Genomic DNA, 27,090 nt, shown 5'->3' with positions numbered 1-27,090 from the left:
TTCCATTAGCCCGTATTTTGACTGATGAAAGCAGGTTCATAAAGCAAGTCCCTGAGAGATTCCATGATATCAACCACACTGACTAACAATCACTGATTGTGGTGAAGGTTTACAGAAGCTTTCCAGCCTCCTCAGTCAGCTACCTCTCTCCAGAAGGGAGAATGACTGCCATGAACATTACTGTTGCTAACTCTGTGCAGTCTCTCAGCTATTTTATGTGGTACTTTACAGTCTATGCCTTTTGCATGTTCTATTTCAAAGCCATCCCCACTTCTATTACACAAGATGTTTAAAAGGCTCACTGAATAAAAACATCAGCAAATTGAAGACAGGCAGTACCTGTATAACTGGTTTTATCCAGGTAGTGGTTCTAGAATTGTGATCTATATAATATGACCTTCCTTTTTCATCTTGTCGTTCTTCCCAGCCTGGGGGTAATCCAGATGAAGTAGGCAGTAACTAAATATTAGTGATAACAAGACAAAAAACAATTAAGCAAACTATGAAACTTACTGTGAAAAGGTTTTCCTCTGTTAATTTAAAGCAACAAAACTATATTTCAGAAGGTTCATGACTTTTATGAGCTGGGTAAAATAGATAAGAAGTATTTAAGTCCTTTCTAAATAGTATGAAGTAACAGATTTTTATTTTTTTGTTTATACAAAACTCAAACTCCTCCTGTTAAAGGATTCATTTATATACCTGGTTTAGGCTGATCCAGCCTGGTACTTCTGGCTATGAGATCAGTTTGCAGTGTCACCATAAAAGCAAAATGGAATGTGGTATAGCTTTTAATTAGAAGTAAACAATTAGAAGGCAAGCCATTTGAAAAATGAAACTCATATCATCAGGGCAAGACTACTTCCTTCTGCAGGCTATGCATCAAGATAATGCTAAACAAAGCTGAAGCGTGGAAGCTTTACAGCTGAACCAGACCCATAATGGCCATTTTGTCAGGACAGCTGCTGGGCAAGGAAGGCCAAACCTCATTTGAGATGTCAGCAGCTAACACAGCTAAAAGCCCGTGTTTTTTGAAAAATGACTTACCACTGGATGTGCAGGCTGCTCTTCAAGTCTGTATGTCTGCAGACTACCTCTTCTGCTGGAATGGTTCTTGAAGGAGTGGAGAGGAATGACACATTAGCTATTACTGCAGTTTTAAGGATGGCAGCAAACAGCCAGCAATGGTTATCACACTTCAAGCTAGTACAGCTTCCATCCTGAGCAAAGTGTTGAATTTATTTCAAAACACTATTTAATATCGTATTTTTCAACCTCTTGTTTTAACAGCTAGAAACATCAAGTTCACAGAGTCTATTATAATCTTAGAATGACAGAGGCTTGTGGAAGTTCAGACTACTCTTGCAATAGATGTTTTGGCATGTAAAACATTAATTACAAATAGTTACAGAACAATTGAATTTACAGTATAGAACTTTTTGTGTTGTCAGTAAAGTCTGTCATAGAGCAGAGCTAACACAACTTTCCAGAGAGTAAATTAAGTCAATAATGAAAAAGCATGAGAGTCTGAGATAATCAGTTTGACAAGAGCAATTAAATCCCTAGACTTTGCCTAAGTGCCCATCTTCCTGCCCACAGCCAAATTTAGATCTCTTTTGCTACTTCATTAGACACCTGTATTTCATTTTGGTCCAGAATTTCCACAGCTACTTGAAGGATTTCTCCCTATCCACATACTACTGAAGTACTTCAAAGAAAAAACATTATTAACTTTTAAAGGTTTTTTGGTGGGGGAGTGGTGTAATGCAGGTGAAAAAAGGCAACACTACCATTCTAGCTGACTCTTGCAAATAATTTGAACATCTGCTTCTTTCTTTGCTCAGGCCACCCAAGCAAGCTGAAATAACAGTTTCTTTGCTACCCATTGAATGCTGAACAGCAGAGGCGAAGTAAAGTCTTGTTACTTTCACTTGACTGTTTCCAGCAACACTAGTGATACATTTGTACAAACTCAGATAAACATTGTCAATTCCAAATTTACACTTGGAAGGTCATTCTTAACATCACACAAGCTAATGATTATTTCAATACCAAAATCTAACAGACTAGATGGCCTGGGTCACCTCTAAAGGCTTTCCTCAATGGACAGTGGATTTCTCACGTCACCTATCAGGTTACAAGACTGTTTGTGGAGCTCGGGTTTCACAGGACAGCTGAGCTTATTTAATTGCTTGCTACCACACCACCAAAAAGTCGAGTTTTCATCCTGGCTACATGCTCCTGCTGTTTTCCCTCTGCTACTGTAGCATTTGTCAGACAATCTAGTATGCTGTTTCACTTGTTCAAACTGCAAAAAAGCAGCGCTGGGGAAAAGAGAGCAGTTTCCTGCTGGGTCAGCAAGCTGAACAGTCTCATGTAGAGGTCTGGCAAGTTCCACAGCTGGCACAAGGGCTGTGGAACTGTATGAGCAAGCTCCCTGTTTTGCTGCTAAGGAAGCAGCAGGTTTACACAACCCAATCATAAAACCTTATCCTAATATTCAGAATGAAAAATGGTTAATCTTTGAACTTTTTCTAATTGGAAAAGTAACTCACATAGTACAACTCCCTTAGAAATAAACTTTCAAGAAACAGATTTTTCATTTGCAGTTTTCAGCACTCTACAACACTAGACCAAGAGGTAGATTTACAGACTGAAAAATAGTTCACACACATCTGTTTTAACCTCAGGCAGAATTCCATATAAGCAAAGCAGAGAAAAAGAAAATGCTTGCTTAGATGGGATTCTACAGCAAAGAGACTATTCTTAAAGTGTGTGCATTTGAGATGAAATTAAAAATATAATTCCTAAATGAAGTATTTATGGATCTAATTCTATCAGAACAAGTAGAAAAATAATTTACAGTGTAGGCTGTTGACTGGCCAGTAGCTGGACTTCCAGAGGTAGTAAGTCTGTTACTCAATTCTTCTGCAAGATGACTCTGTATATCACAGCTACTCTGCGAGAGAGGTATTGGAACATTCTGATTGCTGTACATTGTTGCCTCATCTTCAGTTATAATTTCCCAGCTCTTTAAAAGGAAAACAAAGGGAAAACATTTTTAACAAGTAGTTGCAAGTTACAATTATTTAAGACAAGCTTTCTGAGTAGGCTAGATGAAAACCAGCAGCTGCATTTGAGAAGCACATCAGTTGAGCTGTACTGTTGTACCTCAGGGGAATCCCTGTTGTCGGTGCTCTCGGTATCCTCGGATATCTGTCGCCGGTGACTGAACACGTGCTGCGCCTCCAGCTGCACACTGCCAAGGTCTGCAACAGCCACGCTGTCCCTGCAGAGCAGCGTGGGACAAGTCAGCTCACAGCAGCCTGAGTCTATCTTTCAACAGTAAGCCAGGCTAACAGCAAAAGCATACATCACAGTCATTCTGGCAGAAGAAAAAGAAACAGTCTGGACGATATAAATTAATGTAAACTGTTTAAGATGAATAAGCATTTATGTCAATGTGAAGTGTAAGCTGAAGAAACAGGTAGCATTCTGGGGCAGGGGGGGAAACAAAAAAAAAAAAGTACGGCAAACAATTTTAAAAAGCCCTGATGGAAGGAAGAAAACAGGCTGGAAACTGAAAAATTATTTAGCTTCCATTCCTATAGTTGTTATCTCTCCAGCTACAACCAGTTCCTCTTTGAACACATACTTCCAGAGCACAGTACAGTCACAGAGATCACTAGCCAGTGACCACTGCATGAGGGCTTCCAAGTGAAGTGAGAGAAAGCTCTCTACTTAATTTTCAATCTGTTCACATTTTATTTCTCCTTGCTTTCAATGCAACTAGGGTGAATTACACTAGCTAATAAAAGACTTGAATTAGCAGGCTAAAAGACTTACTGTGCAGTTGGTCTTTTCCACTGTGTTCTTCTGAATTCATGATTGACATAGTAGGTCCTGCCGAGGATGTCTTGTCTCTCTTCCCAGCCTGAAGGCAGTGGAGGAGATTCTTGCTGCTGCTGCTGTGGCTGGCTAGCAGCCTCTGGTTGGTCCAATATAATCCACCCAGGCTGAAAGATATAATAGAACTGTTGAAAAAACATATCTTAATTTTTCAAGCCACTCCCCCTTTTAAGGTGTAGTTCATCTTAAGCCAGAAAATTTGACTCTGGTCTTAGTGTGTTTATTTCTAAAAAATGACAGGGCATATTATGCATGCAGAAATCTTATTTTTAACTCAAGATCCTTAAATACATTAGTACCAGAGGTTGTTAATTCCAGGAAAATAAACAGCAGTCACAGAATACATTAAAAGCTTAAATGTTGTCATTTCATAACATGCTGCAAATGTATGAGGCAGGTGAACACACTCTTCTGGAACAAAGTGTAATTACAGCAAAGCTGGCAATGCTAAATAGAGTTAACTCTGGAAAGGAAATCCATTAATCTACAGTGGATGTGCTTAAAAAGATCATATATACATGGTAGGTAAGATCAAAATGTCCCTCTGGATTGGAGAGAGTTGAAATTCTAAAACGAGAGAGATGTTAGTGTCTGCCTGGAGTCAAAAAAAATTCAACAGTACCTACAACAGAAACTTCAACACCTTCAATTATATGCACAATACAAGCAACCACTTTTAACTGGTTTGTTTCTAAAACACTATTTATAGCTTAGTGATTCCTAACATGCGTTTTTCAGCAATAAACACATTTTTTCCCACCTCTAATTCTTCAGCCTGTTCTGTGGTTTCTTCTTCAGACCCATTGTTTTTAGGTAAGTAAGTCATTTTTAATCTAAGGTGGCCTTTGACTCTTGATTTATGACTGCAGAAGAGAAAATATAATGATCTTATTGTGCACTTGTAGAACAAAATAGCTGAAAAAGCACAGCAAGAGGATTATTCTTAAGTGCTCCAACACAAACTTGACTTTCTATAATTTACATTCATAAAGTTCTATAATAGCATTAAGGCTTCAGACTTCTGAATAGAGTAAGTATAAAGTAATGCTGACTTTTTAGTAGAACATCAATATCTTAGAAATGGCTACTCAAATTTCTTTGATGGAAACAGAAAAACTTAGAAAATGCATATGTAGTTACAACTAATTACCTAAGAGCATTGTTTAGCTATAAAAATTAGAATTTCCATGTCGTATTTACTAACCTTCTTGGATGAAGAACAAAATCCTTAAATGTATATGGTCTCTCCATACTTGGATTTTCTGTCTGGAATAAGAATTTTTTTTCAAGAAAAATCTTTATCAAGCAGTTGAAATCAAACTATCAGAAATTTCCAGTTGATTTCTTTAAAGGCCTTACAACATCTTAAAACTTAAATTACAGGTTCAGGTACAGTAACAGCAATACCAGCTTTAATCTTAGCAGTAAGACTGGTTCAAGAAAACAACAATTACCTTTCAGTGTCTATGCACATTACAGAATGAAACACCTGCTCTTGGAAAGGGTTTGCCATGGTTGCTACCCTGTTTTTAAGACAGTTTCTGATAAATCTGTTAGTATCTGCTAATGTTTTGAAACTTCAGAAGAAAATGGACAAGCTTATTTATTTCAATGTTCTTAGTGATATTTCTTAAAAACTGATTATCTGCCTTGCAAAAGGATTACAAGAAACAGACAAAAATTGACCAAAGCAACAGTAGGTCTATTTCCCACTTACCCTCCTTTTTCTATCTGTTTACGTGAATAAGGAACAGTAAAAATAAATTTACAGACTTTAAAGAAATATTTTAAGACATGACAATAACTACAATCTCTTCTTATCTGTAAGACTGTAGAACTATGGAAAAGCTAAAAGCACTGCAGTATTGAAAAACAAGGTAACCTACACAGTTTTATAAATATCAGCACTGAAAAACTCCAAACAGATCTACAAAATAAAACAAGGAACCCACAGAGCAGGAGAATTTATTTACTTTATTACCAGTATTGTTAACTTCCTTAGATGACTAATAGAGTGCATATAGAAATATTTTTTCCCTTTCATAGTTTTAAAAACAAACAAAAAATACAAACCGGTAACTGATAAAGAGGAATATCCACTTGTCCAAGAAAATCATCTCGAGTCTACAGAAAACAAAAACAAACACCACAGAAAGTTGGAAGCTGCGAAGTCTTTTAACACCATTGTCCCCCACACCCTGATAGCACACCAATGCTTTCTTAGAACCTGAAGGCACTTTTGAATTATAGGCAATAACTTGTTCTGTACAGAGCAAGTGTGGCATTCACATTCTCTGAACAGAGAGATAATTCTCTCTCACATTTTTTTTTTCCTGGAGAAGCAGAAAGAGAAGAACAGAAAACAATTCTTATCTCTACTTTCTGCTCCTGTTGTTTTTGCATGTGTGGAATGTGTTAGGAGGATTGTTTACCTGAAGTGATTTGTCAATTAGTTTCTGCTGAAGATTGTTTTGTTTCCTCAGCCACTCTCAAAGCTGTGTCCTGGCTGTCTGAAGACAGTCACAAGTTTTTCTTTAGTATTCCTTGCAGTATAGTACCTCTTTAATGTAGTATAGTATAATGTAATATAATATAGTTTAATAAAGCAATTGCTCAGCGTTGTGAATCAATGGAGTCAGATGCCAATCATTCCCTGCTCAAGGGTCACCTTGTTTACTATAAGCAAGTTCTGACTGACCCAACACTCTGAGCCTTGGACAGTTCTGCCCTCCTCAAAACAAAATTTGAGGGATCTGGAAGTGGAGATTTAGGCTGTTTACTAAATTATACAGGCTAATGTTACCAAAACAGGAGAGTTGGTCAGCATCAAGACTGAGACTGTCAGTATCTCCAGTAGAAACATTGTCCTAAAGGACCCTCCTCCTGGGAGAGCCCAACAATTTCCATAAACCTAGGCAGCTGTTTCAAACAGGCATGTATAAACATTTTCTTCTTTTCCAAATCATACAGCTACTGTCAAAGCTAACAAGAAGCAAAAGTAAGCGCAATCTGTGATAAGTGCTTTGGAAGTCCCAGCAATTCCAGTGGTCCCAAGCTTGGCATGAAAATCTGTCAGAACTATGAAAAAATGCCTTCTGTCTACACATTTTGCACAGTTTAGTTTTAACAATGACCATCCACAAGATTTTACCTGACCTGGATGTCTGGACTGTCCAGCTGGGACCAGACTATGAACACAGCAGCTGTCAGGCCAGGGCAGGGACTGACAATACACAGTATCACTGCACACTTGACTTTTCATCAAGGATTTTTGCTTGCCAAAGAAATTACAATTTCAGTAACCTACACAGGCAATTTCAGTATTCGCTGTATTCACCAATAATCACCACCAGCAGTACTTGACTTCTTGCTGGATTACTGGAGCACGTGCTAAGTTGCTTCAAATTAATTCGTGATTTGAAAACCTTTGTGAACCTCCACAAAAGCAGGAAAAATATAAGGGTCATTTAACATGAAGACATATCAGTGCCTGTGGAATAAACTCAGGTCAGCATGGAATTTTTTTGAAGGTATATATAAGCTTATGGCTTTAAAAAAAAAAAAAAAAAAAAGCCCTACACTACAATAAGACTACACTTTTTTGCACAGACTGAGTAAGGAGCTGTAAAAGTCTTCAACTCTGTGCCTCGTGCAACCTCTGAAATTCCAGGCTTCCTGATTTTTCTAGCTAACAAAAAATTTGGTGCCCATTCTTTCCTAAATCTGTTGTTGCATTTATTCAAACCAATCACTCCAGAATTTTAATGTTTGTCCATAAAACTTTTCACCACAAGGCTCTGCAGCTTGCTGACATCTATTTCCTTCACCTCAGGGCAAAACCATGTGTTCCAATTTTCTTCTGGAAAACTTACTTTAATTTTCAATTAAAATGTTTTACAGCCTTAAAACTCCAGCCCAATCCTATCAGTTTTTTGGTCCCTCTGACATCAAAGTACAGGTATTTCTTGAAGCAGTTCTTTTTGCTTTAGTAATTCTGGTACTTTTTTTTCCTTATCTCTGTTGTCCTAAGCTCATCCATTTAACCTTTTAAGTCATACATGTATTTGGAGAATCAGTGTCTCTCTCACCTGCAAAAAGCACAACTAGATTGTCATAGGTGATAAAACGTAGAAATTTGGAGCTATGTCATTTCAAATTCAGTTTGCAGTGTGGATGCCATGTTCAGATCTGAAGGGGACAAAAATGAAAATATATACAAAACATCCACTGTTTTAGTCCACAAACTTATTTGAGACAGAAAGCTACAACAGGTTTCATACCTGTGGAGGCTTCCCTGAACTACTGAAGGAACACTTTCTGTGCTATTACAGACCACAGGACTCTGGAAAAAAATAGTTATCATTTTTGCCTATGAGGTTCTTTTTTAAATGGCACAGCACATACCTTAGACATGTTAAAAGGCTTAGTATTTGTAAAGTTCTTGGCAATCCTCAAGTGGAACATGCCTTCCAAATAAATTATTGGAATGTGGGACAAAAGTTTGCTCTATTTTAGAAACCCTCAGAACATTGTGTTTGTTACCAGCATAATTTGAGTGTGGGCTCCTGTTATTCACTTTATTATTCTGCTGTCTCTCCTATTTTTAGCAGAGTTAGCCTCGATAACCAACTCTTTAACAGTACTTTCTCTTCCAGCCAAAAAGCACAACCCTTAGTGGAGATTTTTGTTGACCTCCAAACAACTAAGACATAAATCAGATAGCAGGAATGATCTCCAGCAATGTGTCCCCCATGACAAGCTGACTAACTGCCTGCCAAGAGGTGCCAGAGCAGCAACAGACACTGCACACAGGAACAACTAAATGCCAGCCGAGCTGAAACTGTTTGGATCTCTGTTTCATCAGAGCAGGCAACACACACAAGTGGGTCAGTTGTTCTTGTCAACTTCTAATTTCTTAACAGCCAGAGAACTCAAACATTCTGCTTGGCATAAACCTCAATTAATGATATACTGCACTAACAGAGAGGCCTTGTATTTTACTGATTCACTGGTTTAGTCTATAGAAAGTTATTAAAAACAGGTGAGGACAGACAGCTGCTGTACACAATTCATCTGAAGAACTCCAGTGCAATGCCAAAGCATTCAAAGAAAAGCACCAAAAGACAGTAATTCTGTTCAAAACTGATTTTCATCTCTTTTATGAATATATGCTTACTGAGTTTTAGGTTTTGGACTTTTTTTTCTGCAACTCCCATCAGAAACTGACGTAGATTTTAAACAGACATGCTTATCTGAGTCACACATTTAACAGCAGTACTGAGAACATATCCCAAAATTTAGTATGTTTGAAAATGGGTCACTGAATGTAATGCCTTTCTTAATTACTGGATTCACCACACAGCCTTTTGAAACAGCTCTTGTATAAGACCAGGGTGTTGAAATAACAAGTATTTTCTCTACCAGTTTTTGTAACAAATGTTTGGTGGTATTAGTGCATTAATTAGAATCCAAGCATATTCCCAGTCTTTTTCTGAATAAACAGGCAGCTAGTTGTGCACAGGTTGGTCTCTGCACAGAAATCCACAGCTGTATGGCAAAACAAGAAAGCATACAGCTTTTATTGGAGGGAACATAAGTATCAATTCAAATTGAAAAAACAAACAGTGATCTAGACTATCGCTGCTTAAGAAAACATGAGCTCAATAGATGGCTTATAAAACCAACATTCTTCTTGCTTAAACACCCAAACATCAACATTAGTTACAAGCTTGATGAGAATGAAAAAAACTCTCCTGAGCTACACTAACAAATTCAAGTATTTTTCTTTTCATGCTGCACTGAGTGTATTATTTGGTTCTCTTAAACTCTAAATTGAAAAAATGAGAGCATTTTTTTCTTCCATAAAATACTGCCAGCATATGCTATTCATCATGAAAAAGTTACTGTTTCAAAAAAACAAGATTCAATTATGACATGAAGATTGTACCAAATTCACAGATTCCACGAGTAATGTTTTCTCTATCTTGCAATGCAATAAATACTTGGTTGCATGGAATTCATTACAGTCCCAGTCTCTTGTATTTTTAAGGGGGACCTGTGGATTGTGAGGAGATTTTTTTTTTTTTTAGTGACACGTAGGCATTTCTTTAGAGCTGGCATCTATGACAGAGAGATATAAGACCCTATCAGCATTTTCAAAATAGGGAGAATACATACTGTTAGGTCAAGGGTTATTACACAACATGTGTTTGTGCAGGACCTTCAGCCTGCTGGCTGTTTCAACAGCAAGGTGTCAGCACAACATGCTTCAGCAGTTTTACCATCTGCTTAACAGACAGCATTTAGAAATGACACTGAGGTTATTTTCATTAATTCTCTCTCTCACTTCCAAAGATACTTTCAGACAACTGCTTATCTAAAGACCAGAGTAAAAGCATCATCTGTTTCTCCTTTTAAAGCTTACACATTTTATATGGCACCAAAATCTTACCACTTCCTTAAAAGTTCATATTTAGTTTACAGTACTTTTACAACAACATTCATATATCAGTCCACTCAATGTGTGCTGCCTTGTCCTTAAAAGTTTATTAACAATGAAATTTAAGATAGTTTTTTTTTCCCACACAGTTCACAGGAAGGCAAATTGTCTAATATAACCAAAGCATACTTCAGAACAACATAAACAGAGAATATATCAAAAGTTATTAATGCATTGATTTTATTCATCAGAACTTTGAGTTCCTTTGGTTTGATGTATGCATGTGTCAAACAAGCTACTATATAAAAAACAGGTACATTACATTTTATGAAAAGTCAAAAGCCAATCCAGACTTGATCTCCTGTGTTAAATCTGCCAATATTCACCACAAAAAAATTAGAAAACAGTACCAAATATTTAATTAGGTACTATTTCAACAAGTCATTTCTGACATCAAATCAGTTATCTTCATAATAGTATGAAAGCATAAAACTCTTGCATTTGTTTGTGAAAGCTCTTTTGCCATATCTTAAGACTTCAAAGAAAGTTTGAAAAACACTCTCGTAGTAACAATTCCAGCTGCACTTCCACCTTCTCCATTTAAGACTATAAAGCTTAAAACACAGAAATGTCAAACTCTATCAAATGTTAAAACTGCATGTGTAATTTGCTCCCAGAAGTAACAACATATAAACCAGATATAGCAGATGTTTACTGCAGTGGCTAATTAACACAATCAGCTGAAGGACTTCATACAGTCAATCAACTTTTTGCTTTTCAGAGCAAGAGGGAAGAAGTAGAATTAAAAATAGATAAACTACTTTTCTCCAAAAGAGAGACAATTGGAGCATGTCTGCATCCTGGTCTCACTCCTATGAAGTTCTTTGATCCAGTTCAGGATCACACAGAGCCACAAAGTCAGGCTGAACATGGAAGCTGCTTTTCAGCCCTAAATTAAATCACTTTATCAGGGATATACAGGTACCTGGCCACTTCTTAGAGCATGAGCCCAGAGCAGGGCTGGATGCAGCCTCCATGGCCTCACCCTGCTCCAAAGTCAGTCCAGCAGTTTTTAAAAGCATTCCTAAGTCTACTGTGGATGCAAATGCAGCATCAACACCAACTCAGGCCTCAGACCTTGCCTCTTGCTGCCAGGTGTAAGGGCAGACACAGCACCTGGCCAGAGCAGAACTCAGTGGTTGGGTTTGTTTTAAAGTCTGCTGTGCTCAAGCTATAAATCCCACCCATCCAAAATCAGTCTGCATGAACTGACCTTGGATGCCTCAACCTCTAACAACAAAAGGTGACCACAACACAAATAATCCAACTACAATCACTTTTCCAACAAAACAGTACTACAGTTTATTTCAGACAAGCTCAACAACACTATCAAAGTTATATTACACTTCCCACCTCAGACATTGTTTTATTAGCCTATAATTTGCCAGATGTTAACCACTTTAGATTTCTCATTAATAAGCTAAATATTTGCCCCAAAACAAACTTAGAAACAATGCATAGTAGAATAACTGGCTAATGCAGAAACTCTATTGAAAAAAGAAGTAATGGTCATAATAAATTCTGGAATTCCTTTTCCTTAAAAAGCCCTTGTACTTTGACATTACCAAAGAGGCCATCTCCCTTATGCTAGGAAAATCCCTGATTGCCAGAGAAATCATCCAGGCCTGAAAGAATCTAGTTCTGTGTTTCTTACCACATTCCTCTCACTGAGTAGCTGGAGTGTCTCATTTGCATTTTAATACGCCCTAACTTCAATGACTCCAATTCAAGTTTGTATGTAATTTCAGCCAGGAACTTGCTGATGTCCTTCTTAAATCCTGTTTGCTTATGTTACAGTTGATACAGCTGAAAGCAGCCCAAGGTCTCAAACAATAATTGCAGCTATCTGTAGAGTTTTCAGTTTATTGTAAACTATCATGACAGAAAAAAAGAATTATGCACTCTCTTGAAACAGAGATGATTATAGATCCATAAACTAACACTGCAATGAGCTACAAACATTTTGCTGGCTGCATTCCCAAATCAGCATGTTCTGTTTGTCACAGGGAGTAAGGAAAAAAGTACACTTGAAACAGAGACACTTCACAGAAATGCAGGGCAGTCCCCTTCAGACAAGGGTGAAAGTCAGTCATAAGCAAATGACTGAAAAGGCCACTCAGTTTTGCTTACTTGCTTAATCTGTGAAATTCATCCACTTCTGGAAGATGAGAAAACATGTGTTGGAAGAGCACTCTGCCAAGGGTGAGGGGAGAGCACTTCTACCACTTGATCCTCTGTGGCTGCAAGGGCTGAGCAGGCACCAGAGAGCCTGGGGGTCAGATTAACACTCTGCCTACCCTTGTATCCTTTCCACAGAATGGCCAAGAGCAGATGCTTAAGGAATAATAATTACAGTGGCAATTAAGAACAGTACTTCCTTTGATACAACCCCCAGTTTCCAATAAATAAGTGGTCGTGGACCTCTTGATCCTGACATTAAAATACATACTGAAAATACCCTTTGATGGACCTTTCTTCAACTTACCTAACTTCTTAAAATCCATTTCTACTTTGATATGCAGATCTTGAGACAATTTGCTCAGTAACATATAAAAGAATATCTTCCTAAAAAAGTGGAATTGAAAAATTCACCTCCTCTAAAGTATAGTTTTATAAATTCCCTCTATAGCACCTTATTTTTCCAAAGCTGAAAAACCCCTGGCCTACTTAGTGTTTCCCCTCACATAAAGCTCACCCCAATCTTGCACACCTTTTTTTAGTTCTGTTATCCATGCTTCCTGAAAAAGGACCACTAGAAAAATACATGCCATGCCCTTATGATTTGTACAATTCCATAATGGTGGTTTTAATTTTTTTAGTTTATTTCTTCCCTAATAAATCCTAAGCTTTTATTTGCCTGTCAATAAGATCTGAGCTGGCATTTTCAGCAAGTCTTTCCCCATGACACAAACCATTTCCTGACCAGTATTGCAGGCCATCACCAAGGGTACATCATTAGCTGCTTTTCATGTCTGCAATACTTGGCATTTTTCAACACTGATTTCCAAATTGCCTATTTGGGAAAAAAAATTAAATTAAAGCAATGATCCTGTCTCATATCTAAAAGCCTGCAAGTTCTTCAGGTAATGAGGAGTAAAGGAAAAATGTCTCTAGCTTGCCCTGTGAACATGTTTTACTTTAACACATTCTTTAAGGGATACCACATTTTAAAAAACAGAGTAACTATAGCTTGTGGCAACATTAAAGAAGCCACAGCATCAACGCTACCCACTCTCTCATGGAAGATTAAAAGGACATGAATCACCCTGAAGGCTGGATAATTACATATTTACATAAGCTGTTTCAGGAGGCCTGCCCTGCATGGTTTTGCAGTTTTAGTTTCCCCATTTTTTTCTGGCAAGAGAAACCTGCTCAAACTCAGTTCAGCTGCAGACTATAAACAGAATTAGGCTAATCATAATCTCCACAGAGCACAATCAAATAAAACTTCTTAATATGTACATGTAATGTTTGCTGAGGACTGCAAATTGCTAGAGCTTTAATATACTGGTATATTCAAGTATCTGCTTCCCTAGAGTATGATGATATTCTGAAAGTTACATATGGCTCAGAGTTGCCAAATGCAACCTATGAAACCTGAAAAACTTCAGGGATCAAGTTATTACCTAATAATGTTATTTGATCACTTCCTTTCCATCACTTCCCTAATGCATCCACATAGCAGGCTCTAATATCTCTCCCATCCTTTGTGTGCCATCTTTTTGTTCCCCTGAAGGAGGACTGCTAATCAAAAGCTGAAGCATGAAGAAAGGTAGAGAAGAAGTAACTAACTCTGCGTTTAAGGAAGACAAAAACCAGAAGAAATTAGTACCAGCTATTAAAGCACCACAGGTGATTAAAGCACAGAAGCAGGAAATTACCTACAACTAATTATAAATTGTTCATTATTGTGATTAATACAGTTTGCACTGTCTTCCCTTCATTGTATTGATGTATATTTCAGCTTCCAAAATTTGTCTGAGACACAGCACATACACTCCTATGTGACTGAAGTCTAACCTAATCACCCCCACAATTCCTCAGAAAGACACAACCTTCCCTTCAAGCCCAGCTCTCCCTGACTGAACTGACAGACCATGACACAGCAATGCACCACATGCTCCTGTAATGTGATCCTCCCAAATATGCAATACTGAACAATATGAAAGTTGTTAGGTTATGAGGTTACCATAGCACAGTAGCATAAAGTGTTGCCAATTTGTGCTTTGCTTTGTATTGGCTCCATAATCTTCTGCTTTTGCTGCTCCTTTTCCACCTCACCTCCTTGCACAGATTTGGGACAATGATACACATGCACCCTTTGCTCTATGTGCAAAGCTGGAGCTGAGCCACAGCTGTCCTTCTCTTCTCCTGGCACTTCTCCCTGCCTGGATAAATGTTTTCTGGGAGGGAGTTATGCCATGACAGAAGCTCTACACCTAAGGAGAATGCAAGAGACAAAACAACCTCAGACTACCCAGCACTAACTTGTGGTGCAGCATTTATCAAGGGAATCACAATCTTCCAGACACAGGTTCTGGTCTCCTCAGCTTGTTCATATCAGCTGGGAAGTTGTTCAAGAGAGAAATCCTCACACACAGCCCCCTCAAATTACTGTTTTACTAAATTTAAATTTAGTACAGCAGGATTCAAATAGCATCTTTTATGAAGGCAAAGTTCCAGAGTTCAGTGAAAAAAGCTCAAGAGTTCCAACTAAAAGGTTTCTCTTACGTGAATCTGACAGTAGAAAAACAATTTGGTTATTTTACACCATCTCTGAAGTTTGGGGGATTTTTCTGCTTCAAAACATGTCATTTCAATAACTAGAGACAAAACTCGAGCAAAATTACTTGTAAGGACTATAACACAATTTATTCCCTCAATTGTATAAGAAATTATTTTAATGGTATACAGCTGCTGAAATAGATTTGCAAGTACATTTACAATATTCACATATCCAATAGAGAGTGATATTGATGGGGAAGGAATAGCTAATGTCAACAGGGATGTCAACATGATCTTATACTTGTAGAAGAGACTAACAGAACTTTTAATTTTTTAGAAGTTTATGTTCTACAAGGACTGCAACTGTATCCACTGTTTCTGCCTTCATCTGTACCTCCTGGACAATCCACATCTCTGATGTGAAAATGCTTTAGTTGCAGATTTATTTCTACCCCAAGCAGAGACAGATGCACTAAAAAAATCCCCAAAACAATAATGAAAAACCTCAAAACATTAAAGTAGAAATACATAGTCAAGGGCAACCTTCAATGCTGTAACCATGGACTTCTTTCTTTCTTTCTCCTGCTTCACATAAATGAAATTCCAGTATCTGTAAGAGAACCTCTTCAATAAGTTCCCAGTAAAGATCAGCAGTCACACACTGGCCACCACCATTCCCCATTTTGTAACTTAATTAAAAAGAATCCAAAGCCAGTTGTCATAGAAATGGTGTTGATTGTTTTTAAGCCAGCCTTTAACAAGCTGTTGATTATGGAAAGCAGGAAATGTGATCTGAGGTGGCTGAAGGCTGGTAGCAAGGCATGGAAGAAAAGAATGCATAGACCTTTTGCTGCTTCAGCCTCTGGAGTCTCTGACCACAGCACTGATTTGATTTCATGGCTGCCCTGTACAGATAGCTGACATTACTAAATGCTACTCCAGTATCAACTTGTTAAATTTGAACCCAGACTCAGCATATCAATATACTAGGCCAGACTAACTGGAGTCAAGAGAAATATTTTTGGAGTTGTTTATTTTTAAATGAGTCACAATACACCATGATAATTAAGTGGACTATGTAAATAAATGATTGCCATAGAATCTGTTGTATTGGTCACAAAGACTAATAACAAATACAATGGTATTTATCTATTTTATTCCAGTCAGTTACTGAACTGCTGTGAAGTCAGCTATGGTTTTTGCTTGGTTTGGTGGAGGAAGCTTTTACATTTTTTGATAACATGTTTTATAGAATATTTACCAATTTACTGGTTTTACATAAAAACTGAAAATAGCCATTTGAGAACTGAAAATTTTCTGTACCTGATGTTTGTGTCAATCCATTGTAAACACTGCTCCTGGGAACTGAAACAAACTACTGCCTGCCCAGTGTCCTAGGAGGTTTGCTGGAAATGTTAGCTAACAATCCAATCCTGAACTTGGATTAAAATACAGATTATCTTTCATATCAGCTGCCATTAAACACAGAGACCAGCAGTGCAAGTTGATGAGAAATATAATTGAAGTGCATGACTCAACTCCTTTTTCACAATATACTTTCAAAATAACTGACACAATTTAATTAGTCTGGATCTAATGTGTTTGTGCTTATTGTGGATTTTACCCCTCACCTTACAGTGAGATTTTGGGAAAAAGAATGACCAAACAGTATATATAATGATTATCTATTCCACTCTGAGATTTATAAAGAATTTTAAGCATAAATCACAGTTTCCCAAGAAGGAAAGTCAAAGTGTAAAATCATCAAGCACTGCTCTAAGGGCAAAAAAAGACTGAAAATTCCAGGCTAACACCTCCAAGGTGAATTACTAGTTTAGACAGGGATTGTCATAACTGTAAGGTCTTTGGCAAAAAGCCCTTTGCCTAAATAAACACATTAGTTACATGGTAGTAGTGTCAAATCAATGAGAATGAGTTCTTAAAACAATTTTAGTAACCATCAATTGTTGCACTTTTATCAGCATTCATAACTAAAAATATTCAGATAATTTAAGTCCTCACAATGTTATTTAAACTACCTTAAAGGCTTAAAATCTACCTTCCATGTGGCCTATGCTTTACTAACTGCCTCAAGAGCTAATAAGAGTAGACACCTCTACCAGCAGTTTAGCAGGACATGAATTTCATTACAAAAAAAAAAAAATATTTAATATAAGCCTTCTAGACCCAAGTACTGTAATTTGAACAGCAATGTTGTTGGAAGAGGTATTAAGTTACTCAGTACTGCTCAGGCTGAAATAGTAGTTGGAAGGAGGAAAAAAAGAGTGAGAGGAAACTGAAAATTCCTGTGGTTCAGGGTGTATACAGAAACAAATGGTATTTACAGTTTCTCTTCTCAAATACGACTTATCTTTAATTCTACATACAACAAACTGTTCTGTAAAACAAAGCCTATCTGAAATAAAACTAAAAGATCACTCATTTTTACCCATTTTATATGCAAACTTCAGTAACTGCTATTAATTTACTGAAAATTTAGTGTTTATAACTACAAAACTTCATCTGAAGTTCAAATGACTCCCATGTCTCCATAAGTAGACAAGAAAATCCCTCTGAGCTCATGTAAACAGCAAACTATTGTTTTAAAATCTATTAAAGACGCTTATTTCACAGCAACACCTATTTACCTATGCCCCATATTCTAAGAAACTAATCTAAAACCCAAATGTTACAGATAATTAAAAAATTAACTTCCTAATGGTGACAATTTGACACCATTAGGAAACTCTGAAATCACTGCACTTAAGCCTTGGTTGCACACTTTTACTACTTTCCAGCTAAATTTCAACTCTAAGATAGCATCACATTTTTCTATAAACCACATCACTCACCTTCTGGGGCCTCCACAAAGTGCTAGACATTTCCCTTTTAGAGGTTCCATATCTTTTCCTAACACCAGTTGTTTTTCCTTCATTCCCAGCTTTGAACTGTATGTGCAACTGAGACGTCCTTGCACTATGACACTTGTATTTAAGGCTGGATAAGCAGCAAGAAACTTTTTGACGTGATCCTTCCAAGGAAACACTTCTTTGCAAAATATGGGGAGTTTTGCTCATCTGTGCATTGGGTCCTCCTAGTTCATTTATATTAATCTGATATTCTGAATCTGTTTTTGAGGGCAGACAAGCAGATGTGCTACGCTCCAGTCTTAAATGAGGGTATTTTGTACCAGAGTTCAGATTTAACTCTGGACTGCAAGAGCCATTAACCATTTCACTGCTTGATGCAAATGCTCTTTGTTTAAGATGAACTGAAACACATGGGAAGCCACCAGGTACTTCGTCACAAGTTGCCTGCTGAGGACCACTCAAAATTTGACTTTTGTCCTGTAATGATGCATTCAAATAAAGTGGGCGGATATCTCTGAGCTCGCCAGAAGAGCAAACTGTTTTAGACAGCCTAAGTCCATTGACTGCTGTTGAAAGGAATCCCTTGGAAATGGTCTGATCTTCTTTTTGTGCCAGCTCACTAGGAGAAATTATTAATTTATGAGATGTTTGATAGGTGCCTCTGTGTGGTAGCTGACCTGAGCTTACTGGAGAAGCTGGAGGAGTACTGGAAGGACTCCTAGGAAAAATAACCAGTGATGAACAACGTCGCAATGGAATTTTAGTTTTCTTCCTCACTGACAAAGCATCTTGGTCAAAAGTAGTATTACTTCTGTACAGTGTTTCCTGAGATGAGTTGCTCCTGGAGGGATTACATTTGTTTCCAGTGCTTCTATATGAAGAGTCACCATGTGCAACACTACCACAGAAAGTACTGTCACTTGTCCAAAGAGTGCCACTGCCACTGTCACTGATGACACTGTTAGCATATGAACCTCCATCACTTGTGGTACTTGCACATGATCCGTAGTCACTGCCAGCACTGCTGAACGAGCCACTGTCACTTGCTGCAATGCTGCTGAGGCTGCCTCTGCCCAGAGCAGCACTGCTCAGAAGGCTGTCATTACATCGATGGTCAGACACGGCTCCAGCACCGCAGCTCCCTTCGCTACCAACACCAATGAATGAAGTGTCTTCACCAGCAGCCACAGCATCACCAAACCTAGAACATCCACTCTGCTTCCTAGACTGCAAGGAAATGTGCAGTGAACTGCTCTTTTTTATTTGCAGTGAAGAAATAGTCGTGCTTTTCTCTGGATTAATTACTTGTTGCACTACAGGTGCATAAGCAGCTTGTCTAGGAATTAGTTTCACTTGTGTAAAGCTAGGTGCAGAACTCTGCGATTTTTTGAAGTACATACAATTATTCCTATCCAAAAAATCTTCAGAGGTTTCTGATAATGGGTCTGTGTTGCTTCTTTGGGTAGCAAAATGCAATCTTAACCGTCGTGCCATTTGTTCTCATTTCCACGCATGTTAGCAAATGAAAACCACAAAGATCCTTCAGCAGAAAGGCTACAGGCAGCTGCACAGAACCCAGAGCTGGTACATTGCAACAGTAAAAGCCCATAAAAGTTGCAGTCTTTGTCCTAATTTCTACAAGATACTAGCATTTTAAAAGAAAGTACCTCTTGAAATAAGCCAGCCATTCCTTGAACTGTAGTTTCTGGACCGTCGTTGATTGCTTGCAGTCAAAAAGGCTTCATTTAAAAAGCTCTTATGTTCCAAGGATCTCAGCTGCGACACACTGACAAACACTACTGACCTTGTTGCAATTACACCTCCTGGAATTTGCATAAATGAATGCTAGAATAGGCTTCCAGAACTTGCAGGCTGCAAGCAGCAACGCCTGCTGCGGCTGCACGAGCTGAGTCAATGTGGCCGCACTTTCCTCAGCAGCGTATGACTACTAATATTTTTACCCATAGGTTTAGAATTACAGGAAGTTGGTAGGAATGAAGTCCCATATAATTGAGTATCAAGTCCAGGATTGAATTTCCAAATAGTAACCATGCTAGCAAACTGCTGAGGTCTGAATTATGCACAAACTAGTGAAATAAGCCTCCTCTCCCTTAAGAAAATGTTTTTCTGCACTATTTAAATAAAACTTGAAAGCAATCTGGCATTATCTTGCAATCCAAATGCTGCTAAGCAATCACACTTTCTAAAGATCTGCACATAGTAGAACCCTCTGTGCTTATTAATTCATAATTTTAAATGAGGTGCAACTGAAAAGGGGCAAAAAAAAAGTTTTGCTAGTTAATAATTTGGCATTTGTTTTTATTTCTAGTTTGACCTTTTCTAACTACAGCTGTTAAAGGCAGAAAGAAACAAAATTACTCTTACAAATCTAACTACCTCATCTTATTTGCTGGAAGCCCAGAGTAAGGACACATGCATTACAGTTCAATTTGATTTGCAGGTATCTGACCAGCTACACAAACTTTAGAACACTGAACTAAGTATGCACAGAGATAAAAAGCATTACCAAACAGAATTACAGAAGAAAGCTATTCTCTATAAGTACACGTAAACTGCCTCATAGATTCATAACTAATTTTTTTCATGTTCATTTTTTAAAGAAAATGATCAGCATGTCAAGAAATTAATATACTGTAAATTCTTCCAAGAGTAAAGGGATTGAGAATTCCTACAAAATGTTTCACTGGCTCATATAATCTGTAGAGGCCCTTTGCTGGCACCTAGTGGGACTTCTGATAAAAGACAATCTTGAATCCTGCTGTTAAGTGGGATTTTTGTTGTGGGTTTTGTTTTGAAAAACACCAACATTTGGCCATGAATGTACTTTTGAATACATAAGCCATCTATGATGTAGTACTGAATGCTACTGCTCTAACATGGAGTTACTTAGTGCTGCTCAAAGAGTACAAACAGAAGAGAACACTAGGCCATTTGTACTTTTATAGGTCATACTACTAGGAGTTTTTTCTGCTTCATATTTATTTAACCTTTACTGTATTTTAAGCTAGAAGGCAGTAAAATTAACATTTATACCTCCTTCCCAAAAAAGAGCCCAGAATCAAATTCACCTTGTTTGCAAGAAACAAATTTGTTTTCTAATTATACTCCAGGGCTTACTTAACCTCCATTACCTGAATTCCATTATTAGAATGCAGCAATAAATGAATACTAGCTTATTCATAAAAAGCCAACAAATACAACACTTCATTTATTTCATTATAACCAACAGGACTCCTTCTAAAGTTATATGTCGGTGGGGACTGGGATGGGGAGAGAAGAGGAAAGGAAAATACCACCAAAGGTTCTTTTGGTCAGTTTCAAAAAGTTACATTTGTACTTCAAGCAATACAGTAAAAAATACCCATAAAATCAAACAAACCAAACACAAACCAAAAACATCAGCAAGTGACCCTAAGATATGTGAGCAAAAAGTAAAAAATGCATTTCTTAAGGCTTCTTCTCTCCCCAATAACAAATATATTAGTGGACAGTTTGTAACATGTTGGTGTGATGTGAAGTGCAACCATTGGAGGTGCTGGTTTCTTTCAGTAAAAGCATTACCATCTCCCACAGTGGATGATCTGAAATGTTTTGTTCCATTTTACTAAAGAAATCCTAAAAAAACAATAAACTGACATAATTTGGTAACTCAAGGCTTAAGATTCCAGCAAAATTTCTCAACATGTCTCTCTTCCTCAGCTATACCTGATTAGGTGTTGCCAGCCAACTGCAGCTTTCTCAGGCAATGTCGAATGGCTTTTAAAGTGTTAAATTCAATGTTGCTGAATTAGAGTGGGCATAAATATAAACTAAAAGTTAGTATTTTTAAATATACCAATAGTTCCATTCAAAGCTTAAAATCATTGATTTTTTCAGTATCAATAACAGATTTAGGCACTTTGCAAGATACCTATATTGTGGCAAGGTACTGTAAGACAGATAGCAAGAGGTGTGGTCACTTCACTGATTCATCTCCTAAGTGATCTCCATGTTCTTGACATTTTTCTAGTGTGTTTTTAAAGATAATCTTAATTAAAGACTCTGCAAACCACTCAAGCCCTTTATTCTATCACAGGTTTGCAAGTCAGAAGAACAAACTAGATTTAGCACTCCTTTACCAAATCCAAGACAAGTGATTTTTGAAAATTTTACGGCTATTACAAGATTTCAAAACTCTGACTACTGGTGATATAACCAATGCAGCAAGACCTGAAATTTAACCTAAACTCTGAAGAAAGGTTTTGAGGCTGGTATTCAAGAACACAGCATTTCTTAAAAACAAGCAGGTATTTCTGGCTTCCATTTATCCCTAAAAGTCAAAGGGAATAAAAGCACTTGAGAGAAAATTTTGTAAAGAGGAAATCAACCATTGGTAGACACAAATATAAGAATATTTTAGTTTTACCAGATTGCTCACATTTAGACTTTAAACACTCATCCAATAGGTAGATGAAAGAACACTGAAAATAACAGAATAAAATACTAAAACAGCAGAAGATGAAACACCTTCTGATCATAGCTACTTAGCAAGGCACCTATTTGTGACATGTGAGGATGAATGAAAAGTGGGGCAGCTTGTCAACACTAAGTAACAATCATAGCTAAGGCAACAATTTGTCTTACTTAAAACAACCCAAGACGTTTGGGATAAAAACGGTTTCTGACAGCCAGCTGAAAAGGAACAGGGAGATGGGGTGTTCCATTCACCAAATGAGATGGAAACAATCAAAATATAGGGATTTGATTACAGAACGATAGAGTGACTGATGAGGTCATGACACTTTGATCTCCAAATATAATCATGCATGGGAAACAAAGCACTGTTTCCCAGTTGATACCAACAAAATGTTTAACTGGTTCCTCTCCATAAGCAAACAGATCAAACAACTCATATATTTAGATATAGAAAGAATGTGAACGAGTTCTATTGGAAAACACAAAGAAAACACTGGCCTTCTCCCCCCAAAAAATCAAGAATCCTACTTTCTGATCATGCCTCGTGGCCTCCAGGTGGTGGCAGCAATGCTCTAACGAGACATGCAATGGACAGAGTACTTGGCCGTGCTGAGGAATATGCTCCAGTCCATAATACTATGTGCAGATGAAAATCTGAGCATCCTGAAAAACCACATTTAACCTCCCATGTAGGGACAAGTGCTTCTGATTCCCTTTAACACTGCTTTTAAATAAATCAAAGAGACATCATATTTTGAATACTTTGGACAGGTAATATCATCAGTTAAACAGTAAATGGCCTGGGGACTGTGTAATGCCTGTAACCAAGAAACAAGCTTCCTCCTTCTTAAATCTCATTATTCTAGGCAGTTTGTACTTATATTTACACACATCTTCACTCTTCCCAACCTCAGAAGAGCAGCACTTTCATATGGTTTACTGAACACGTGCATTTTAGGAAAGAATGTTTTTCATGGCCAACACACTACTAAAGCACAAAGCACAAAGAGATCCCTTATTTGGAATGAAACCGTGTTTGGCCTGCAAGAGCACTCAACCCCTTCCCTTAGTTCCAAACTCCTGCAGAGGGGACAGGTACCTATCTTAGTGACAAGGAATATCGGTGAAACAGATGCAAGTGTCATGACTGTACTGCTACAAGCTTACTCACAATGAAACACACAAACAAATACAGGTAATCAGACATCTGGACACAAAATGAGAGCTTGGGTCAGAGGAGGAATTTTGATTTCACTGAGATAAAAGCACAAGCTAGCTCTATCTCACCAGTGACCTTCCATTCAGAGTGACACAAGATCACAATCCATTGTTCACTTCTTGAGCTTTCCAAAGAAAATCCATGTATGCTTTCTTTGATGCTACTCCTCACACACTGAAGAAGCTTCTCACACCACATCTCAATACTGCTTTGTTTGTAAGGAAAAATAAACATCCAATGCAGAGCTTTCAATATCACCAAAGAATTTGATCCTGTCATGTGAACAGCACTAAGAAAGAATGATGCTTTCATGAGTTAAAGCACATTAGAAGTTTACAGTAATAATGTAACTGCTTCAGAGCTTCAAGAGTGTGGCAATGTCAGATAAATAATCAGGTCTGCCTTGAGTTTTAGGTTTCATTATAGAAATTAAGGTTGTTTGGAGTGGGTTTTTTATCCACACTGAATCGTGGTGGACTTGCTTTCATTCAAGTCTTTAATACACTGCAAAATTAACACAAAAAGACCTACCAAACGGTTTTCATCAAATACTTCAAAAAGCAGTCTGTGTTTCTGAGGATTAACCTATGAAAAAGAAGTATAGTGATAATTAACATATGTACTGAATTCCAGCACTTGTCTTCAGCAAAATCTCTGTGTTTTGGAAAGAAATACCAAAGGTCTTTATTAAGCAGCAAATTTATACCCTGCTGCCATTCTACTATGCAATGCATTTCTACTAGAACCAATAAGCCATAACTGGTACTATCCCAAACTGTTTCTAAATCCATGCACATGCTTTCAAACATTCACAGAATAAAGAAGGCAACGCCAAGACTGAAAATCCGACATTTGTCCCAGAGTTAACAAAAGTATTTCTAAGGAAAGCAGTTTGTGAGCCCTTTAGAACATTAATTGTGGAGTTCTTTCTGAATTAGGGAAGAGTTCTGAAGTGGGGAGAGTAGTGAGTAGTTTTTCCCAATGTGGAATATATCCAACATGTAATCAAGCTATAAACAGAATCACTTACTCTAAATAAGAGTTCTTCATTCCATTTTGGGTTTAAAGACTATGTGCAGAGGAACAAAAAAAAAAAAAAAAAGAAGAGAGCATTAGTTATACTGATAATTCTGTACAATTGTATATAATTTTTGATGTATTACACATTATATTCCATGTAACAATCCACTTAAGAAAAAAGTACCTTTAAGCTTGATATTGCTGGTAAAAATCAAAGGAATCTTGTACTGTTTAATGCAGTGCAGAACGGAGACAATTTCTGCAGGTATTGTGAGCTATTGTCTATGCCATGGATGCAGAGAAAGTGCATGAGACACTGAAAATAGTTAATTTAGAGTATGTCCCTTCAGTAATAATCACTGCCTTCCTCTCAGTTCAACACCCACATTACTTACATGCAAGCTCTTAGCAAATGCCAAATCTCTAAGCAACATCAACTACACAGACCAGGAACAGATGGGCCAAACACAGCACAACTCACTCAGCTCAGCTCATCTTTGAACTGGGATTATTTTAAAAAATACTACAGATAGTTTAATGTAACAATTATCAAAATGGAATGAAAAATATGCATGAGTGATCTCATAACAAGTTCGAGCCACTATCCAAGTACATCAATTTGGAAGGGTGCTTTCCCTCTCATATATACAGTTCTTCATTTTTAGTTACACTGAGTTAGCAGTACTTTTTCCTGCATGAATTCTAGAAAAACAATGATTCAGGTGAATGGTGCAATTTGATGTTTAAACAGAACAAAGTGGGTTTGTGTTTTTAACATAAAAAGATAAAAAGTTGTAAAACAAGAAAGATTCTTATATCATTAAGGTCTCAGAAAAATCAGAACAATCCAGTACTTCCATTAATTATGTAGTTTTCAATCAGTACTCACCTTATATTCCTCAGTTTTTCCTCTACCTTGCAATAAAATTTTTAAAGAGAAAATCCCGCAATAATGCCACAAACAGAGAAACTGAGCAGACCATGGAACATTCCTTTCCCCACGTCCATTCACTCTATTACATGAATTCTCACATTTCCTCTAGCTTTAACTTTTCCTCTGGAGTCTGTTTTAAAAAAAACCTCAACACAATACCAGAAAGCCCAACCAAACCCCACCACACCCACACAGATAAGATGACTAACCTTTCTAATAGTTTTTGTCTGAATACTGGTAAGGGCTCCATTCACTGGATCATACAATGTCACTTTCACATATGGGTCACTGGGAGGGAAAAAAACCAAACAAGTAGTATGCTGCTCTATGCCCTTTTTGGTCACCATTATCAGCAGTCAGGTTTTGAAAGGCTTAAATTAATAGCAGTTATGTAATCAAGGGGTCACAATTACTTTACAAATACCACAGAGATTTGTAATTACAATCATTTCCTGCACAGTTTCAGAGATAAAACTAATATAAACACCAGTAGTGATAATGATCATATTAGCTATGCCATTCTGTGTATCAGTACAATTTGACTCTCTGTCCTCTTTCATAGTTATTTCAAGATAACAGATTGAATAAAACTTCTCACATTTCAACAAGCAAGCATGAAAAAAATCAGAAAAAAATCAGAAAAAAAGCATGACTGAAAAATCTCAAAGTATCTTAACTTTAGAACACCTGGAATTTGAGGTACTTCCTAGAACATGCAACAATTTTACTAAATGTTCTATCATTTTGACAGAGTTTGAGTTTAACCTGAATTTTTCTGTTAATGAAGATGTCCCAATATTTCTGCTTAAAATGTCCTACTGCCTTTTCCTTTCCTGTGGTACTAAAACCCAACATATTAGGTGAATTTCTACTTTCCATGAACAATCAAAGTACTTAATTGCTCAGAGTAGTAACAAAAGGTGACCAAGACTGTCTGCCATACAGTAAAAGAGCACATGGTTTTCACATATTTAAGTTATGATGAGAAAAGCTGATCAATTTGCGCTCGAAATAAAAATTGCACGTGAACAAAAATTTAAGGGAGACTGTCTAGCTTTAGGAAAAATACAAATTTCACAAGAGAATTTTTTCTATTGCTAAACTGATGTCACACACAGCAATTTTGTGCTAAAATAACAACATTCTGCACATATGCCAAGGCAGCTGACAGCAGAACTTGTACTCTAGAACTTTTCTAGACCCTTTGTACAAAGGCCAGAAGAAAAAGTGGCTTTAGCACTAAATGCATTCTGCCACTTGCCAACTCTACAAGATCCTAAAAGCATTTCAATTACCAACTCACAAGTCTGATCATTCCTTTGCTAAATTTTAAGCCACTGCACATAATTTGAGCTGAAACAGTCTCATAGCCACCAGTGTTTAGTACTGTGCTCACTCCAAGTCTTCCAAGCACAGATGAGAACTCTGACCACAATTA

The 27,090-nt window shown here is 37.3% G+C and overlaps 1 protein-coding gene across 5 annotated transcripts in view; it reads right to left on the bottom strand.

The window, feature by feature from the left end:
* Positions 1–27,090, bottom strand: part of NEDD4 (NEDD4 E3 ubiquitin protein ligase) — a 50,824-nt gene that overhangs the window by 13,380 nt on the left and 10,354 nt on the right. The window contains exons 3-13 of one of the 5 annotated variants that reach the window (XM_058811620.1): positions 25,862–25,940; positions 24,729–24,767; positions 24,230–24,283; positions 5,983–6,033; positions 5,114–5,175; positions 4,670–4,772; positions 3,847–4,016; positions 3,172–3,289; positions 2,864–3,031; positions 1,048–1,113; positions 340–459 (exon numbers count right to left, since the gene is read on the bottom strand). In XM_058811620.1, the coding sequence (XP_058667603.1) occupies positions 340–459; positions 1,048–1,113; positions 2,864–3,031; positions 3,172–3,289; positions 3,847–4,016; positions 4,670–4,772; positions 5,114–5,175; positions 5,983–6,033; positions 24,230–24,283; positions 24,729–24,767; positions 25,862–25,940 (1,030 nt within the window). Of the gene's footprint in view, positions 1–339; positions 460–1,047; positions 1,114–2,863; positions 3,032–3,171; positions 3,290–3,846; positions 4,017–4,669; positions 4,773–5,113; positions 5,176–5,982; positions 6,034–17,985; positions 19,498–24,229; positions 24,284–24,728; positions 24,768–25,861; positions 25,941–27,090 lie in introns of those variants that run through there. The other 4 variants (XM_058811616.1, XM_058811618.1, XM_058811617.1 and 1 more) reach the window with 4 other exon arrangements.

Source organism: Ammospiza caudacuta, chromosome 10, assembly GCF_027887145.1.
Source record: "Ammospiza caudacuta isolate bAmmCau1 chromosome 10, bAmmCau1.pri, whole genome shotgun sequence".
Classification (NCBI taxonomy): domain Eukaryota; kingdom Metazoa; phylum Chordata; class Aves; order Passeriformes; family Passerellidae; genus Ammospiza; species Ammospiza caudacuta.
The sequence above is the reverse complement of the archived record's forward strand: the minus strand, read 5'-3'. Positions and strand labels throughout refer to the sequence as shown.